We start from the raw sequence: 19,179 nt of genomic DNA on the forward strand, positions 1-19,179 counted from the left end.
AAAGGAGATGGGAATAGGTCTTCTGTGGTACAATAGTGAATAATTGTTATCAGGACTTATTGTGACGGCTGGAAATGTAAAAGTAGACATTTTGTAGCAAAAGGAGGGGCATGATTGACTTTGCAGCCCAGGAGCGGAGGTCATGAGACTATCAAGGGAGAAGAGTGGAGTTCAGGATCCTACCCAGAGAAACAGTGACACCAGAGATGGAGGCAGAGACGTTGACGTGGAGAGATGGAGAGGAAGAGCGGCTATGTGCTGATGACCAGCGGACAGGCTTGCAGGGTATACCCTTTGGTTTGTTGATGATGCATGGAGGGATTGTAACCATGTCAGTGAAATTATACATGATAGGATGAATGTAAAACTAATGTTCTCCCATGTAAGCTATCACATAATTCACAATAAAACATTAAAAAGTAATAATGATTGTGAAGATGGTGCAGGACCTGGCAGTTTTATTCTGTTGTTTGTAGGGTCACTGTGAGTCAGAACCAAACCAATGGCACCTAATAACAACATAATTTGTACTTATATCTGTTTTCCTCTTCTACATAATATGCCCCCTTGAAGGCAAGAATAAATACGGCATTTTTTTGCCCCTCCTCCATAGTGTCTGGAGTCCTGGAGTGACACTATAAGATAAACACTGGACTGCCAACCACAAGGTCAGAGGTGCAAACTCACCAACTGCTCTTAGGAAACCCTATACAGGGTAGCTATGAGTCAGAACCAACTCAGCGGCACTTAACAACAACCCATAGTGTCTAGTACATAATGGGTGCCAGATATATGTAGAATTTGTGTTCCTATTGCATATTATATGATTTCCTTCTCTAAGAAAAACATCAGAAACATTCTTTGCCTTCAAGGAGTTTAGGGCTTCATAGAGGAGGTACTATCCATATAGTCAAGGAGCTCTGGTAGCATAGTGGTTACGAATCGGGCTGTAACCCACAAGATCAGTAGTTTGAAACTACCAGCTATTCCATGGGAGAAAGATGAGGCGTTCTGCTCCCATAAAGATTTACAGCCTCGGAAACCCTGTACAGGGTCGCTATGGGTCGGAACCGACTAACGGCACACAGCCACCACCGTCTATATAGTCAACGGTGTAAGGTAGTAGCTAATGGAGCATAGTTGTTGTTGTTGTTGTTGTTAAGTGCCGTCGAGTCGGTTCCAACCCATAGCGACCCTGTACAGGGTTTCCGCGGGTGTAAATCCTTACGGGAGTAGAAAGCCTCATCTTTCTCCTGCGGAGCGGCTGGTAGTTTCGAACCGCTGACCTTAAGGTTCGCAGCCCGATTCGTAACCACTACGCTACCAGAGCTCCTTAATGGAGCATAGTAGGAAAAGAAAAAGTTACTAGCTTTTATTGACCATCTGTCATATTTCAGGCACTTCATAGCAATATCACTTTTAATAATCACAATAAGTCCTTGAAAAGATATTATTAATTTAATTTTATAAATGAATATAATGATGTAGAAAGAGACAAAGTAGGAATACAAAACTTTGGGAGGGAAAAGAAATAAATATTCTGAGATCCTTCCCATCAGAAGTTCCCTTCCATATTACAGAGAACTACATATGTAGTTCTTCCAGAAACCAAGACTCAGGAAGGTTGATTAAACTTGACCAGGGTACAAAGCAGTAAGCTGAAGAACTGAGATTCAGACCCATGTCTGATCAACTCCAAGTCCCTTCTTTCTGTTGTTTTGCATTCCATTTTAAACAAATGCTTCCAGACTTTAAATGCACATTTAAAGCATCTGAGGATCTTACTGAAATGCAGACTTTGAGTCAGTAGGTCTGAGATGGGGCCTGAGGATCTGCATTTCTCACAAGTTCCCAGGTTATGTCAATGCTGCTGGTTCCAGGCTATACTTTGAGTTTTCATTTGCCATGGAGCCCATTCTGAGTCATGGCAACCCCATATGTGTCAGAGAAGAACTGTGCTCTGTTGGGTTTTCAGTGGCTGATTTTTTATGAGTAGATTGCCAGGTCTTTCTTCTGAGACACTCCTGGGTTGACATGAACTTCAACCTTTTAGTTAGCAGCCCAGCATGTTAACCTTTTGCAGCATCTAGGGACTCCTCCATACTTTGTTGTTATCATTGTTGTCGTGAGTTGCCATCAAGTAGACTATTGTAGCAAAACTTTAAACTATACTTGAGGCAATTGTGTGAACCACCAAAAGAAAATAAATCCACTGACTAGTTGGCTCTAGTAACACTGGGTTTACTAAGAAAAAGTCAAAACTTAACATGACCAGCACTGTATACAAATACTCAAAGAGGTGGAGTAGGAGGCAGTAGAGCCACAGGTGTTTCAGACCTGAAGGCATCCTCTGTTAGTGTTAAGTAGGGAAACAGACACCTGTGCAGGGTGATTGAGTTCTCTTGAGAGCTTGCAGTATGCCAGACACTCTTCCTGGCCAATCACCAAGAGGCAACATGGTGTGGAGAAAGAGCATGAGCTGGAAAGTCACACAGCCCTGGGTTCATTCAAATCATAGCCCTAGCTCCAGCCAGCCGGCTGACTTGGAGCAGGTTATTTATAACATTCCTTAGCATCAGCCTCCTTATCTGTAAAATGGGCTTCATGAGACCCCCCTTCACACAAGAATAAATGAGGTAACATTAGTAGACCACTTCAGTATAGTTCCTGGCGCAAAGTAGGTAATGAATAAATCATAGCTGCTTTAATTCTACATCTTAATATAGTTAATCCTCACAGTGATCCTACGATTGTGAGGATTAAGGGATTATCCCCATTTTTCCAGATGAAGTTTAAATGACTTAGCCAAGGTAACACAAGCATGGTTTTTGGACTTGCCGATATTTATACATACATGTAATAACAACCACAGATCTCTGACCCTCTTTTGAGTGTGTTCAAGTAGATTCTGAAGCAGCTGACAGCAGGAAAGTATCTGACGACAGGCAGGGAGGAGTTCTAGGATTTAGAGTTGGCTGCAATTAACCCAGTGTGTGGATTACTGCCACTCACGTGATCTTGAAGTGACTGGGGATTTTATCATGTGTACTGAGAACAGGATTTTAGCCTGAGTTAGGAGTTCTAACATCCACAAAAAATTCCTTACTCAACTCAGAAGTTTTCATCAACAGCAGTAACCCACCTGGCCATCCCCTCAGGGACTTTGCAGAGGAGGGGGGTTGTTGTTAGATTTTTGGACATGACTGATTTTGAAGAAAGAAAGAGCAAGATGTGCAGGTTGGCAGTACAGCAATGCTGAGGCTCCTTCTGACCAGTCTTGTGAGGGAACAGCATTTCAGCCATTGCAGTTGACCATGAGAATATCAGGATTAGGAATGAGCCCCAGGACCCCAATGGCAAGAAAAAACGTCTTTCCCAGAATGAATGGAAAAATCAGGGTTATAAATCAACTCAACAGCAATTAAGTGTTCTGAAATACCCATTCTTCACAATGTTATCCATAGCTTGTCGTCATCCACATAGTCAAAATCCTTTGCATAGTCAATAAAGCACAAGTAAACACCTTTCTGGTATCCTCTGTTTTCAGCCAAGATCCATCTGATGTCAGCAGTGACACCCCTCATTCCATGTTGTCTTCTGAATATGGCTTAAATTCCTGACAGTTCCTTTCCAATGTACTATTGCAATCATTTTTTAATTATCTTCAACAAAATTTTACTTGTATGTGATGTTAATGATATTGTCACCTCTCTTTGGAATGGGCATAAATATAGTTTCCTTCCAATCAGTTAGCCAGGTAGCTATCTTCAAATTTCTTGGCATAAACGAGTGAGCACCACCGGGGCTACATTCATTTGTTGAAATATTTCAATTTGTATTCCATCAATTCCTGGAGCGTTGTTTTTCACCAGTGCCTTCAGTGCAATGTGGACTTCTTCCTTCAGTACTCTCTGTTCTTGATCATATGCTAGCTCTTGAAAGGGTTGAGTAGTGACAATTATTTTTGATACATGGACTCTATGTACTCCTTCTGGCTTCTTTTGATACTTTCTGCATCATTCAATGTTTTTCTCAAAGAATCCTTCAACATTGCAAGCTGAGGTTTTAATTTTTTTTCTTCTTCAGTTCTTTTAGCTTGAGAAATACTAAGTGTGATTTTCTCTTTTGATTTTCTAACTCTGGATTATATGAAGAAGAATGCGGCATCAGGATTGGAGGAAAACTCATTAACAGCCTGTGATTTGCAGATGATACAACCTTCCTTGCCAGAAGTGAAGAGAACCTAAAATACTTACTGATGAAGATCAAAAACTACAGCTGGTATGGATTGCAGCTCAATGTAAAGAAAACAAAAATCCTCAACACGGGAACAATAAATAACATCGTATTAAATGGAAAAAAGTATTGATGTTGTCAAAGACTTCATTTTGCTTGAATCCATAATCAATACTCATGGAAGCAGCAGTCAAGAAATCAAACTATGTATTGCATTAGGCAACTCTGATGCACACGACCTCTTTAAAGTGTTCAAGAGCAAAGACATCAATTTGAATACTAAGGTTCACCTGACCCAAGCCATGATACCATTTTCAATAGCCTCATATGCATGTGAAAGTTGGACACTGAATAAGGAAGACCCTAGAAAAATTGATGTATTTGAGTTATGGTGTTGGCAAAGAATATAGAAAGTACATGGACTGCCAAAAGAACAAACAAATCTGTGTTGGAAGAAGCACAACCAGAATGCTCGCAGGATGGTGAGACTTTTGTCTCTCTTACTTTGGACATGTTATCAGGAGTGACCAGTCCCTGGAGAAGGACATCATGCTTGTTAAAGTAGAGGGTGAGCAAAAAAGAGGAAGACCCCCAATGAGATGGATTGGCACAGTGGAAGCAGCTATAGGCTCAAACATAACACCAATTATGAGGACAGTGCAGCACAGGGCAGTGTTTTGTTATGTTGTCCATAGGGTTACTGTGAGTCTGAACTTACTTTATAGCACTAACAACAACAACATAATCAACTTTGACCTCAGCACGTTGTAGAGTTTGATTATAGTAAAAAATAAATAGCACCATTGAGTGAAAATATCTTATGTTTTCTAATATTATTCAGAAAAGCCTCTTGCACAGCCTTAGAGTATTAGAATATATTAATTCAAATAAGGTAACTGTGGCCAAGGAAAAGGATATTAGATTTGAAGCCAGGAGACCATAGGTGAGCAAACTATGCTTAAAGAGTAAAATCTAGTCCACTGCCTGTTTTTCTAAATAAAGTATTATTGGAACACAGCCACATTCATTGGTCTACATATTGTCCATGCCTATTTTCATGCAACAATAGCAGAGGTAGGTAGCTGACTTTATGACCCATTCAGCCACTACTAATTATTGTACTTCTCTTTACAGAACCATTTTGCTGACCCCTGACTAAACTAGACCCTATTTTCTCTAAGCTTCAGTTCGTGTATCTGTACAATGTAATTATGTTTCACTAGGGTTGTTGGAAAAATCAGATGAGATAGAATAGATTGGGAAGCACTCAGTAAACTTAGAATCTTTGTAGAAAGGTGGACAGAGATGACTTTTACTGTTCCACTCATCTCTACTGGAGGAGAAACCACTCAGGACAACCCCTGGTGTCACCTTGTTATTTCTCCCCTTCTCCCAAATGCAGAATGAATCCCCCACCTACTCCCTCCTCACCCCTTCCTTCCCCCCACTGACAGTATGCAAATAGGAAACATTCCTGTCACATGCTTCTAGAAATGAAGAATTGCAACAATTTTTCACATCCAGTCTCTCACCTATCAAACACTTGTTGAGGACCTACAACCATGTGCAAAGACGCAACTTTTATAAGCCAGTTCTTGTAGGAAGAAAATTTATTTCTAAGAGGAGACATTGTTGTTATAGGTGGTGGTTATGTGCCATGGAGTCGGTTCCAACTCAGAGCCACCCTGTACAGGGTTTCTGAGGCTGTAAATCTTTACAGGAGCAGAAAGCCTCATCTTTCTCCCGTGGAATACCTGATAGTACCGGACTGCTGACCTTGAGGTTCCCAGCCCGATTGGTAACCACTATGCTATCAGAGCTCCTTGTTGTTGTTGTTATATGCCGTGGAGTCAGTTCAGAGCTCCTTAGGTACCTTTTAATCAGTTCTGATTGATAGTGACCTTATGTACAACAGAATTAAACACTGACTAGTCCTGTGCCATCCTTACAATTGTTGTGTTTGAACCCACTGTTGTCGCCATTATGTCCAATGTCTTGGTGTCTTCCTCTTTTTCACTGACCCTCCACTTTACCAAACATGACGTCCTTCTCCAAGGATTGGTCCTTCCTGACAACATAACCAATGTATGAAAAACTACCAAGGAGCAATCCAGCTGTACTTCTCCCAACACAAATTTGTTTGTTTTTCTGGCAGTTCCTGGTATATTCAATATTCTTTGCTAATACCATAATTGAAATGCACCAGTCATTTCCCAGTCTTCCTTATTCGTTATCTAACTTTTACATGCATATGAACTGTTTGAAAATACTTTGGATTGGATCAAGTGCACCTTAATTCTCAAAGTGGCATCTCTGCTTTTTAACAAATTAAAGAGATCTTGTACAGAAGATTTGCCTAATGCAATGTGTCCTTTGGTTTCCTGACTGCTAATTCCATGAGCATTGATGTGGATCCAAGTAAAATGAAGTTTTTCACAACTTCAGCCTTTTCTCCATTTATCATGGTGTGATTTATTGGTAAATTTGTAAGAATTTTAGTTTTCTTTACACTGCAGTGCAATCCATATTGAGCCTTCCTCCAATCCTGATGGCATGTTCTTCTTCATATAATCCACCTTCTCAGATTATATACTCAGTATACAGATTGAATAAGTATGGCAAAAAGACACAGCTCTAGCACAAACCTTTCTTGATTTTAAAACCATTCAGTGTTCCTTTGTTCTGTTCTAATGGCTGCTTCTTGATCTACCTACACGTTCCTCATGAGCACAGTTAAGTGTTCTGAAATACCCATTCTTCGTAATGTTACTCATAGTTTGCTGTGACCCACACGGTATCAGTAAAGCACAAGTAAACATCTTTATGATCCATCTGACATCAACAATGATACCCCTAGTTCCATGTCCTCTTCGGAATCTGGCTTGAGTTTCTGATAGTTTCCTGCTGATGTGCTTCTACCACCATTTTTAATTTGTCTTCAACAAAATTAGACTTGCATGGACTATTAATGATATTTGATGATTTCCACATTCTATCTGGTCACCTGTCTTTGGAATGGGCACAAATATGGATCTCTTCCAATCAGTTAACCAGGTACCTATCTTCCAAAGTTCTTGGGATAGATGAGTGAGTACCACCAGTGTGGCATCAGTTTGTTGAAAAACTTCAATTTGTTTTCCATCAATTCCTGGAGCCTTGCACTTTCAGTGCAGCTTAAACCTCTTCCATCAATACTGTCGATTCTTGACTGTATGGTACCTCTTGAAATGGTAGAGCATTGACCATTTCATTTTGGTACAGTGACTCTCTATTCCTTCCATCTTATTTTGATGCTTCCTGCATCATTCAATATTTTGCCCATGGAATCCTTCAGTGTTTCAACTCAAAGTTTTGCATTTTTGGTCAGTACTTTCAGCCAGAGAAATACTGAGCATGTTCTTCCCTTTTGATTTTCTGACTCCAGATCTTTACACATTTCGTTGTAATATTTTACTTCATCTTCTTGAGCTGCTCTTTGAAATTTTCTTTTCAACTATTTTACTTCACCATTTCTTCCTATTGTCTTAACTTCTCTACACTCAAGAGCAAGTTTCAGAGGCTCTCTGACATCCATTTTTGTCTTTACTTTTTTTCCTGTCCTTTTAATGATTGCTTGCTTTTTTCCTGTATGATGTTCTTGATGTCATCCCACTAGTTTTCTGGTCTACGATCATTAGTATCAAATGCAACAAATCTATTCTTGAGATGGTCTCTAAATTCAGGTGGCATTTATTCAAGGTTATACTTTGGCTTTCGTGGACTTGTTTAAATTTTATTCAGCATCAGCCTGAACTTACATATGAGCAATTGATTGTCTGTTCCCCAGTTGACTCTTGACTTGTTTTAGGTGACGATATTAAGCTTCTCCGTCATCTTTTCCCTTAGATTTGATTTCTCTGTGTTCTACCTGGCAAGGTCCACATGTATAATTAAAACTTAAGTTGTTGAGAAAAAGAGTTTGCAATGAATAAGTCACTGATCTTTAAAAATTATATGATGAGATCTCCAGCATCACTTCTATCACCAAAGCCGTATGTTCCAACTATAGATCTTTCCTCTTTATTTCCAACTTTCACATTCCAATCACCAGTAATTATCAATGAATCTTTACTGCATGTTTGATTAATTTCTGAATGAAGAAGTTGGTAGAATTCTTCAGTTTCATAATCATTGACTTTAGTGGTTGACATGTAAATTTGAATAATAGTGGTATTAACTGGTCTTCCTTATTCACCTATGGATATTATCCTATCACAGACAGCATTGTACTTAAAGAGAGAACATGAAATGGTCTTTTTGGCATTTCATGATGCCAAAAAGTGGCCTACCATTACTCTTATATTTGTCATTCCTGGCATAGTAAGCCATGAATGTCTAAATCAAAATGGCCAACACTAGTCCATTTCAGCTCATTAGGATATTGAACTATATGTGTTTCATTTTGGTTTTGATGACTTTGAGCTTTCCTACATTCATACCTTATATTCCATATATCACATGCTGATACTTAATGAATGCTTGCAGCTATGTTTACTCATTTTTGAGTTGTGACTCTTCAGCAAATGGAAGTTCCTAAAGTTTTGCTCCATCCACATCCTTAAGTTCAACTCAACTTTGAGGAGGCAGCTTCTCCCTCAATGATATTTTGAGTGTCTTCCAACTTGAGGTGCTCATTTTCCAGCACTGCTACTCAAAAGGTTTTCAAAAGTAACCCATATCTTCTTCGTCCTGATCCGGATGTTCTGCTGAAACCTTTCTATCATGGGTGACCTTACTGGTATTTACAATACCAGTGGCATAGCTGCTAGCTGCACAGCACTACATTAGCTAGAACAGTGTGACAAACTGGCAGACAAGATCACAGTTTGACAAACTAATAAAGGAGTGGTAATTGGAATACTGGTGTGGTGCTGTAGGTTAATGCATTGCACTCCAAAGTTGGTTTGAACTGCAAGGTTGGTGGTTCAAGCTCACCAGCCGCTCCTTGGAAACACTGTACAGGATCGCTATGGGTCAGAACCAACTCGGTGGCACTTAACAACAATAACAACGTCCAAAATAATTATTGCCTTAGAAATTCTACTGGGCAGTTCTATTAGTTCTATAGAATTACTAAGTGGAAACATCAGATATACAAATTATTATTTTAGAATAGAAATGCTGCCTTGTCATAGTAGGAGAACGTGTGTGTTTGTCTGTGTGTGTGTGTTTCAGAAATAGAAATATTCAGGTTCAGATTTAGCAATAGCTTCTTAAAAACAAGAACCTGTTTAAATCCAAAATACTGTGAAGTGTTTTGAAATAGAACCATTGTGTATAACAGTTTTCACTTGGAAATCACATTTGAATTATAAGTTTTCATCCCAAACTCTCCAAAATACATTTCCTGCCCGTACATAGTAATTAGGAACCCCATACCCATGCCTCCTGGGCAGAACAATGAGAACCAGGCAAATTATAGAATTGTAGGTAACATTGGCATCAAGGAACCAGGTACTCACTATAGATCCTACATCTTGAAGAGAGTAGACAGTCTTCATTTTATAACAGTATATTTTTCAATAAAGATGATTCAAAAAACAAACTCAATGATGTAAATATTTTATTTTCAACTTGTCATCAAAATAATTTCATAATTTTAGAAAAATAAAATTTCAATTTTATGTTCTAAAAATACTGTTGTCATACCTATATGGCTAAATCTTTGCTACTGCTGTTGAAGGGAGAAGTAGTTATTTGGAGAAAAATAAAATAGAAAAGAATAAGAGAGCCTTATTAATTTCCAGAATGTAGATACACACACTCTTACCTCTAGGCTCCAGACTTGGTCCCTGGAGCATCCCAGCAAGGCAGCTTACTTTGTCCTCAAGGACATAGTGTTGGTATTCTTTGTGAATGTGTTTCAGCTGTATTTTCTATGGATATTTAAATGAATCGAAATCCCAAACTCATTACCAATATATAGCCACCAGAATTAAAATTCTTCCTCATTTTACTCTTCCCCACTACTAAAACAGTTTCTTTAAAAAAAAGTGTGTGAGAGAGAGAGAGACTTGGGTTTTTATGTTTTCTGCCTAGGGATTGAATCCTCTCTGGACTGTTCTAAGGAAGATCCCTGGTGACACAGTGGCTATGCACTGGACTGCTAACCAAAAGGTCTGCAGCTTGAACCCACCAGCCACTCAATGGGAGAAAGATATGGCAGTGTGCTTCCATAAAGATTTACAGACTTGGAAAACACTATGATATTGTTATTTTGTGCCATTGAGTCAACTCATAGTGACCCTGTATAGGATTTCCAAGGAGTGGTTGGTGGGTTCGAATCCAATCTTACAGTTAGCAATCCAGTGCTTATCCCACAGTGCCATACTAGAAAACCCTATGGGGCAGTTCTGTCCTATAGGGTTGCTATGAGTCAAAATCAACTGGACAGTAGTGGGTTTGGTTTGGGGGTTTAGAGTGCTGTAAGAGAGAATGTTTAGATCCATGGAGAATTTTTATTAGACCTAGCTGGAATCCTCCTATAATGGTGAGACGCATGTGAAGAAAGGCTGTTCATGAACTAGGCTAACCACAGGTAGTTTCATTGTGCTGCCCATTTATCTCATATCTTTCAATTCACAGGCAAGTTTTTTTCTACCTCTGCCTTCCTCTGGTTCAATGCAGTGATCTGTTTTAGAGTTTGCAGTTCATTATTTTAGATCAAGGAAAATCTCCAGTATTTTTTTTTTTCTCATTCCTTTCTGAAATGATGTTCATCTGGCTTTTAGCTTTCCCAAAAGTACCCTCATTCTTGATGTTAAATGCAGCCTATCTCTAAGCCTAGAGCAGGTGGCGACATCACAATTGTGCTAATTGCAATCAGGTACGAAGATGATGGTGGATTTGGGACTGATACAGGCAGGTGGGCTGATATGACACCTCTTGCTGGCCAGGAGTCCCTTCCCTCATTTGACCTTCAGAGTCTTTCTAGGACTTAAGCCATTTCTCTGGGCCCAATTGTATGTATTTTCTTCCCTCCAGAAGCAAAGGTATAAAACAAAAATAAAAATATGGAATGTAACCATCACAGGCACTATATTTACTTTAGATTTCAATAAATAGATGACTAATGTTAGAAAGGATAGTTTATCAGGGAACATGCAGTGCTGGTACAAATGATAAATGCCTCCACATATATTCAATCAAGATGATGAATCAGGAACTATTTCATTACAAGTTAGGCCTAATGTTTGTAGTTAAGTGGTGCATGTTTTGTTTATATTTTTCCCTGTTTTCATTTCAGTTTTAAACAAATTAAATTAGACTCAATAGATTGACCACTTTCCTAATGCTCCTATGTAGGTTTTTCATTGAGATAATTGCTTTTAAAATGCCCTTTCAAGCAACTAACCTTGGTGCATGACTGTTTAAAGGGAGCAATAAAAAAATACTTTTGTACAGCAATTTTTAGGACTTCTCTTGCATAGCAGGTAAATATGACTGAGAAATTTGCATGATGAAAATGGATTTAATTAGATTAATTTAATTAGGCTTGATGAGGTAGAGCCAAATTCAGGATAGATGATATTTTAAGCCAATGAAATTAGGCTCTTGTATTTTTGTATTTGCAAAATGGAGCTTCTCAGAACATGTGGAAGAGTCTTGAAATTCACACATACCTCACACTCTGTCGCTTAGTGCATGAGCACACACACACACCCCTTACATACCACACATGCACAGTGAAATGGAAAGAGCAGGGACCCTGCAGCTGGAATGTCCTCCTTGTTCGTTCTTCCTTCTTCAGTTACTAATTCTGGTTGATAAAGGGCATATTTGGCCAAGTTTGCCCCAGCCTTTCCTAGTCTTACCCTTTACTTCCAAAAACTCAAAGGAGTATCCTAATGGAAAGTGTTGTCATTTTGAATTTTCCCATTTTGGGGACAAATGTAATTGAGCTTCCTCCTGATTCTCTTTGTTTCCATTCTATAAAGGATAATAAAGTCACCCATTTTCTGATCCAGAACCCAACTTGTTTTCCCAGGTTCCCTCCTACAACCAACACAAACACAGACATTTACCAGCAAAACAGAAGCTGTTGGAGAGAATTTTTGGCTGCTGAAATGGGCTCTTGTCACCAGGACATGGCAGGCTTTTTGCTGTATTGTCTCCCAGCTCTGGCCCCGGTACTCCAAAGAGAGCTTTATGTAATCAGTCTTTCCTGACATGTGACGTCCTGTCATTTTCCTCCCCTTCGGCTCTGCTGCCGCCCACAAATCAATAACATTGCCTGGGAAGTTCAAGCTGGTTTTGCAGCCACCCCAAGCTCTGTGTTTCTTAAAGGGTATGTCAGAAAATGTAAAGTTTCCTAATGATATTTCTGGCTGATGACACATGGCAGAGCTGATGGACTATTTATAATCAGTGGCACGATCGCAAGCACATTATTTTTATTTCACTTAGGGGGGGAGCCCTGTCACTTGCAACCTCTCTTTGCAGACAAGTTGATGCCATCTCCACCTAAAGTAGCTAAATCCTCTTTGCAGAAAGTGTTTGCACTCTCCCCTTTGTGTTAGGAGCTCCCCAATTCCCATAGAAACCTTTTGTTTGGGGAATTTTTAAAAATTGTTCTTTGGGTAGGGGGACAATGAGGGCATGGAATGATTTGTAACAATTTTTTAAAATTCTGGCCTTGCCCACATCCTTCACTAGAACAGTCTCCATTCTGCTGCTCAGATCCTGCAGCATCCCTATGCATGTGGGTGTGGCTGGCAAGACTGAGGCAACAGACACAGCTACTCTGTCCAGCACTGGCCCCAATTTTAATCCTGAACGTAACTTGTTGTTGTTCTTGTTGTCAAGTGCCATCGAGTTGCTACCACCTCACAACTTTGCTATCTTTTATTGAGCACCTACTATGTTCTGGGCACCATAGACACCTCATAAACAATATATCGTTTTACCCTTTTGAATGTCCAGAGTCGAGATGTAGGAGAAAACCAGGAGATTAAATGACTTCTCTCCAAATTCATACAGCTGGTAGAGAAAGCCCCAGGCCTCCAGTTCAAGTCCGTGTTAACAAGCCAGAACCTGCTCTTTCCACTACCCTGTCCTTCCTTATCCTATGTACATACTACTTGGCATCTGGTGTGGCTGTGCAAATGCACATACAGTTCCCAATTCAGGTAGCTCCTGTGAGTTTAGAGGCAGGCCAGAGAGAAAGAGACAGAAAATTTTGAAAACTCTCATCCTGGGGGTAATACCAAAATACACTAGAAGATTCTCTGTATATAACATATAAATACCTGCTCCTCACTTATCAACTATCTAGTTATCCAGCATTTCACATATGCAACAATGGTTAAAAAACCAAAATCTTCTATCTGACCATTTTGCTCACTAATGATGCACAGTATCTGGCAATTACAAATACTGAGGTACAAGGTGAGAGTAAGGCTGGCTGTGATCGTTAAAGTTACGTGTCAACTTGGCCGGTCCATGATACTCAATGATTTAGCAGTTATGTAATGATACAATTTGGCAGTTAGGTACTGATGTAGTTAGTCATCCTCAATTTTGTGATCTGTTGTGATCATCCTCCACTTGGCCAGATCTTTGAAACCTAACCATGTTGATAAGTGAGGAATTGGCTTATACTAGAAGGAAATTTTGCATCTCTGCAATGGAAAGTGTTGTCTCTTGAAAAGATACTGAGTTTTGTTTTGTTCTATTTTTTTCTCTCTCTTAATATGTTTCCACAGGACAGAGTTTAGGGTATGGATTTGTTAACTATATTGATCCAAAGGATGCAGAGAAAGCCATCAACACTTTAAATGGACTCAGACTCCAGACCAAAACCATAAAGGTAAGAGGTGATGTGCTGGCTTCTGATTTGGGAGGCAAATTTCATCCCTTTGATATAATAAAGCCTGGCTATGCTAGAGCAGAAGTGGTGCTCTGTATTTGGTCAAAGAACACTTACCAGCCATCTGTGCTAAGTGCAGGACATTGGCCAGAACAGAAAAATGAGATTATAGCTGAATTGAAGGAAAGGACCTCCAATCCAGTGGGAAGATGGGTATCAAGGATGACTACCCTACCCAGAGACTGTGAACCTACATTTGCAAAGACAGCCAGCACTGAGCCAGGAAAAGAAGCTGAGGCAAGGAAGCAACTTTAGGCACAGGGAACAGCACATGCAAAACTGTGAACATGTAAGAAAACATGACAAGATAAGGGGAAGCATATACATTCATGTGGCCTAATTTTGAATGGGGAAGTAATATAAAATGAGGCCGTGGAAGTGGGCAGGGGCTAGGTCTTATGTACCAGCTTGGCAAGCTTGGCTTTTACTTAAGGGTAGAAAGAACACTCCTAACAAAGACCCTCAATGGAAAAATTAACTACAGATAAAGACATAAATAAATAAATAGGAACTGGCACTATAATATCAATGGGAACATAATAAAAGAACAACAGAAAAAGTAACGTTCCAGCATTCTGAAAATAATCAGCCCAGGAGATAATATCTCAGGAGGGTTTGTTTTTAAATCCGAAAAGGAAAAACCGTTACCCAGAGCCTGCTTCTACACACAGAGGGAGGTTTCTGAGGCTGGATTGTCACTCTCAGTTCAGATTCTCTGTATTGAGGAGCCTTCAGGAGATGGTGCTATTTGCTCCAAGGGTCCCTTTGGGCAGCCTGTGGTGTTCTCCTGGATAAAGCCTGCCCTCTCCTCAGCCTCCTTCCCCTTCTTCCCCCACCTCCAGGCAGCGTCCTGTTTGAGGGCAGCTGCCAGCCGATTAATGAGTCCCATCCTTCATAGCCTATTAAACCACAGGGAAGTGTCTCCTGGGCGCTCTTATCCTCACGACAGCAGGTCTGACGCAAAGTAGGACAAAAGAGAAACCTCTCCCAGAATGGAAATCTATAGATGGCACCAGCTCTCAGTATCTGAAAACACAAAATCAGAACTTGTTAGGCCAATGAGCTACTTCTCCAATATCCAGACTCACAGAAGAGATCACCATATATGATAAATCCTAGCAGGGAGATAATCAAAATGGAAACAAAACAAAAGCCTTTTTTATTTTTATTTTTTTGAATAAGTTGTGTAATTATCTTTCTTTTTTTTTGAAAAAGAGCAGCTTTACTTTTGCAGATGAGTTTAGTTTATTTCTGAAGATGATTGCGTTCTTTCCCTGATTTCATACCAGTCCATGATACAAAAAAGACCCTAAAATGTGCCCAGTGCAGGCTGTTTCATCTTGGCTTAGATCAATTTCTGTGAGTTCTCTAAGGGAGAAATAATCAAGAGTTGTTTAATTATGGGGTAGACCTCTGAGAGGCTGGAGGATTTATTTCTTTCAAAGGAAAGCTATACCTATTTTCATGCTGTAAAGATTGGATGCTCATGTCACCTGACTGTTTGAAGGGACCACGCCAGGTTGAGAGCTGTATTTGTAGGTTTGTCTGATTTTCTGTGCTGTCCGCTGTCCAGTTTAGCATTAGAATGGAGGACATTTCCTGTTGCCTTAACCTTGAACTGAACAAGATACTTTTTACCCCTTCTACTGTTGTTGTTGTTGTTAAGTGCTGTAGAGTCGGTTCCGACCCATAGTGACCCTGTACAGGTTTCCGAGGGTGTAAATCCTTACGGGAGTAGAAAGCCTCATCTTTCTCCCGTGGAGAGGCTGGTAGTTTCGAACCGCTGACTTTCAGGTTCGCAGCCCAATTCGTAGCCACTACGCTACCAGGTTGAGAGCTGTATTTGTAGGTTTTTCTGATTTTCTGTGCTGTCCGCTGTCCAGTTTAACCTTGAACTGAACAAGATACTTTTTACCCCTTCTACAGTTCCTTGAAATTCAAGCTCTTCCTCAAAGAATTTAGAATCAAATCATCAGTTGTCCATTCTGTTGTTGTTGATTTTAATATTCCATGACTCCCTTGGGATTTTCTCAAAGACTGAGTGGACCCAGCTTCTCTGGTCTCATCATGTAGCTCTTGGCCCATCAGCCTCTCAGCCCATCAGAAATGGTGCTTATCTTAGAGATAAGGAACATTGATTATTTTCTTTCCTGGAAGGACCGCTCTTTTTGCTTCTTTTAATCTCCCTTTCCTCACCCTCTCATCCACCGTGCATCAAAATGCTGCCATCACATTTGCACCCAGAAGTAACATGGGCTTCTGAGACACTGGAGAATTCAAAATGCATGATGCCACGGCTGAATCAATAATTTCCATTCTCTACCACAAATGAAAATTTAATGTGCAAACCTGGGGATTTCAGGCCTTTCATTAAAGCAGTTTATTTGCCATACTAAAAATTAAGCTTGAGTGATAGGTGCCTTTATTAACTTTTCTTCTATTTCCTAAAGGGACACAGTGTTTAAGGTAAAAGTCATATCGAAGGGGTGGGGGTAAGAGAGAAAACAAACCCTTTTTTGTCTGCTGTTAATAGTCTCATCATTTATTAATTTCTTAAAATTGCTTTCTTGCCTTTCAAGCCATTGTTTACCTCTGCTTCCGTTTGCTTTCATAAGTGACATGAGATTTATCTCTTTACTCTGACTCCCATATAAGAATAGATAACAAGCCTCTCTGGAAAAACACAAAACAAAATAAAAAAACAAGTATCTTCTTTGGAAGCATGCATTACAGAGATTTTCTCAGAACCATCTAGCTTATGTTTGTAAACTTTAGTTAACTTTGTCCCTACTTCTCACATTTCTGAAGCATTTCCCAAGTGGTATACATGCAAGGAAGCCCTGATAGCATGACAGTTAAAGCTCTCGGCTGCTAACCCCAAAGGTCAGTGGTTTGAATCCAGCAGTTGCTTCATGGGAGAAAGATGTAGCAGTCAGATTCTGTAAAAATTGTTACTGTTATTGTAAAGAGTCATCGAGTTACTTCATCACTCATAGCGAACCCTGTCTAGGGTTTCCAAGGAGCAGCTGGTGGGTTTGAAATGCCGACCTTGTGGTTTGAAGACCAGTGATGATCCTATAGCGGCCACCTCAGGAGTCCTCTGTAAAGATTACAGCCTTGGAAACCCTATGGGGTTGTTCCACTCTGTTCTATTGGATCTCTGTGAGTCAGAATTAACTCAGTGGTAATGGGTTTGGTTTTTTAAGATATGTTTAAGATGCACTAGTTTAAACCCAATGGACAAAATATGTGCTGTCAAACAGAGAGTTGACTCTTGACTTTGAAGATTGCTGTTTAAAGGCTAGATTTCTTGATTTGGGATGTAAATGGAAAGCCTGAGGGGACGGTGGAGACTCTGGAAAGCTGTAGAGAACAGCAAAGAGGGTAGCTACTGATAACCCTATACAGGGTCACTATGGGTTGGAATCGATTCTACGGCACTTAACAATAACTGGTAACCTCAAGGTCAGCAGTTTGAAACTACAAGCTATTCCATGGGAGAAAGATGAGGCTTTCTGCTCCCATAAAGATTTACAGCCTTGGAAGCCCAATACAGGGTTGCTAGGAGTCAGAACTGACTCCACAGCACATAACCACCACCACCACCACTCTTCAGCTACTGCTGATTCTTTAAACCCAGATTGTTGCCAGATCTTTCAGTTTCTCAAGGGTAACAGAAACCTGAATTTGTTTAAGATATGCTAAATCTCCTGATTTTAAAAGGTTGGCAACCAATTCACAAAACTCTAAAGCATTCTGTTAGTTGGGCCAAACAGAATTTTCATGGGTGATCCGTAGACAAGTTTGCAGCCTCAGACCTTAAATGTACATGTAATTACTGCAGGGCTGTGAGCTGAAGGACAGTGTATGCTCCTAGAAGGCTCCCCCAGATGGCGACCCCTGTCAACCAATAAGTATTTCGCCTTTAGTAAGGGAGCCATATGTGACTGTGTATAAATCCTGAGCACGTGTGGAGGGCAAGGCCAGGTCTGTGTCCTCAAGAAGGCATAAGCTAGCTCTCTAAGTACCTAAGCAGAAAGGGATCCTGATGCATGTAGTGACGCCGCAGATGGTTGGTGTGGGTCGTGAATGCAGAGGAACATGGCAGCACAGGTTCCTACTTCTCACCTTGGAGATCAGGTGCAAAGAGACGAAGATGAAGTGACGTGTCCAACACCACACAACTAGTCAGCACTGAACCTGGAGGTAGCATCAAAGGTCCTGTCGTGGATTCTACCAGGAAAAGCTGAGCTGCTCAATGTGTGAGCATAGGCTTCAAAGGGCATAATAGCAGTAACAGTCCTTTATATTGAGTGTTTACTCTGTGTTCAACACTATTCTAAACCCTTTAAATTCTTGTTATCATTTAATCCTAGAAATATCCTTGGGGATAGGTGCTGTACACATACAAACTCTAATGTTTAAAACAGTCCTGTAAGTAGGTGCTATTATCTCCTTTATATAAATGCACACACTGAGGCTCAAAGAGGTTAAGAGACTTACCCAGGATCACACAGTTAGTGAGACTTAGAGTACGAAAAAATGTTTTAAAAATAAATCTCTGGCAGTAGGTTGTAAGTGTTGAAATGTCACACTGCCTGTTTGCTCAGCGGCACGTGCATTCTGTGAAGGTGCGTGGGTGTGTTTGGCTCTGTGCACAAGCATGCTCACATACACCAACACAGGTTATATACTCCTTGGCACAGGAAGGAAATTTCAAAAAAGCAAACAAATGATTGAGTGGCCCTTCCAGGTGCTTCAGTAAACAGGCTTGTGGTTCTGGGCTTCTGCCATCAACCACGGTCCCACCTTGCTTCGGATTGTTTCTTTCCAGCAACAGATTATTTCTCAGACCTCTGTTTGCAGGCTCTGTGCTGAGGTCTTGGATTTAGATACACCAGAGATAGCAGTGTCTTGGACATTCTCTCACCCACGTGTGTCAGAGACAGATGGATACAGACTATAGGCTTACCTTCTCGGACTTGCCAGAGCAGCCTGGCTCCCCACTTGGGAAACTGGGTCATTTCTCAACATTT

General features: G+C 40.3%; 1 protein-coding gene across 7 annotated transcripts in view; it reads left to right on the top strand.

Moving 5' to 3' along the window:
• The window catches only part of ELAVL4 (ELAV like neuron-specific RNA binding protein 4), a 135,314-nt gene that overhangs the window by 94,332 nt on the left and 21,803 nt on the right, over positions 1-19,179 (top strand). For all 7 annotated transcript variants that reach the window (XM_006839747.1, XM_006839743.1, XM_006839746.1 and 4 more), the window contains one exon: positions 13,980-14,083. In XM_006839747.1, the coding sequence (XP_006839810.1) occupies positions 13,980-14,083 (104 nt within the window). The remainder of the gene's footprint in view (positions 1-13,979; positions 14,084-19,179) is intronic.

The sequence above is a fragment of the Chrysochloris asiatica genome, unplaced genomic scaffold (genome assembly GCF_000296735.1).
Source record: "Chrysochloris asiatica unplaced genomic scaffold, ChrAsi1.0 scaffold00026, whole genome shotgun sequence".
Classification (NCBI taxonomy): domain Eukaryota; kingdom Metazoa; phylum Chordata; class Mammalia; order Afrosoricida; family Chrysochloridae; genus Chrysochloris; species Chrysochloris asiatica.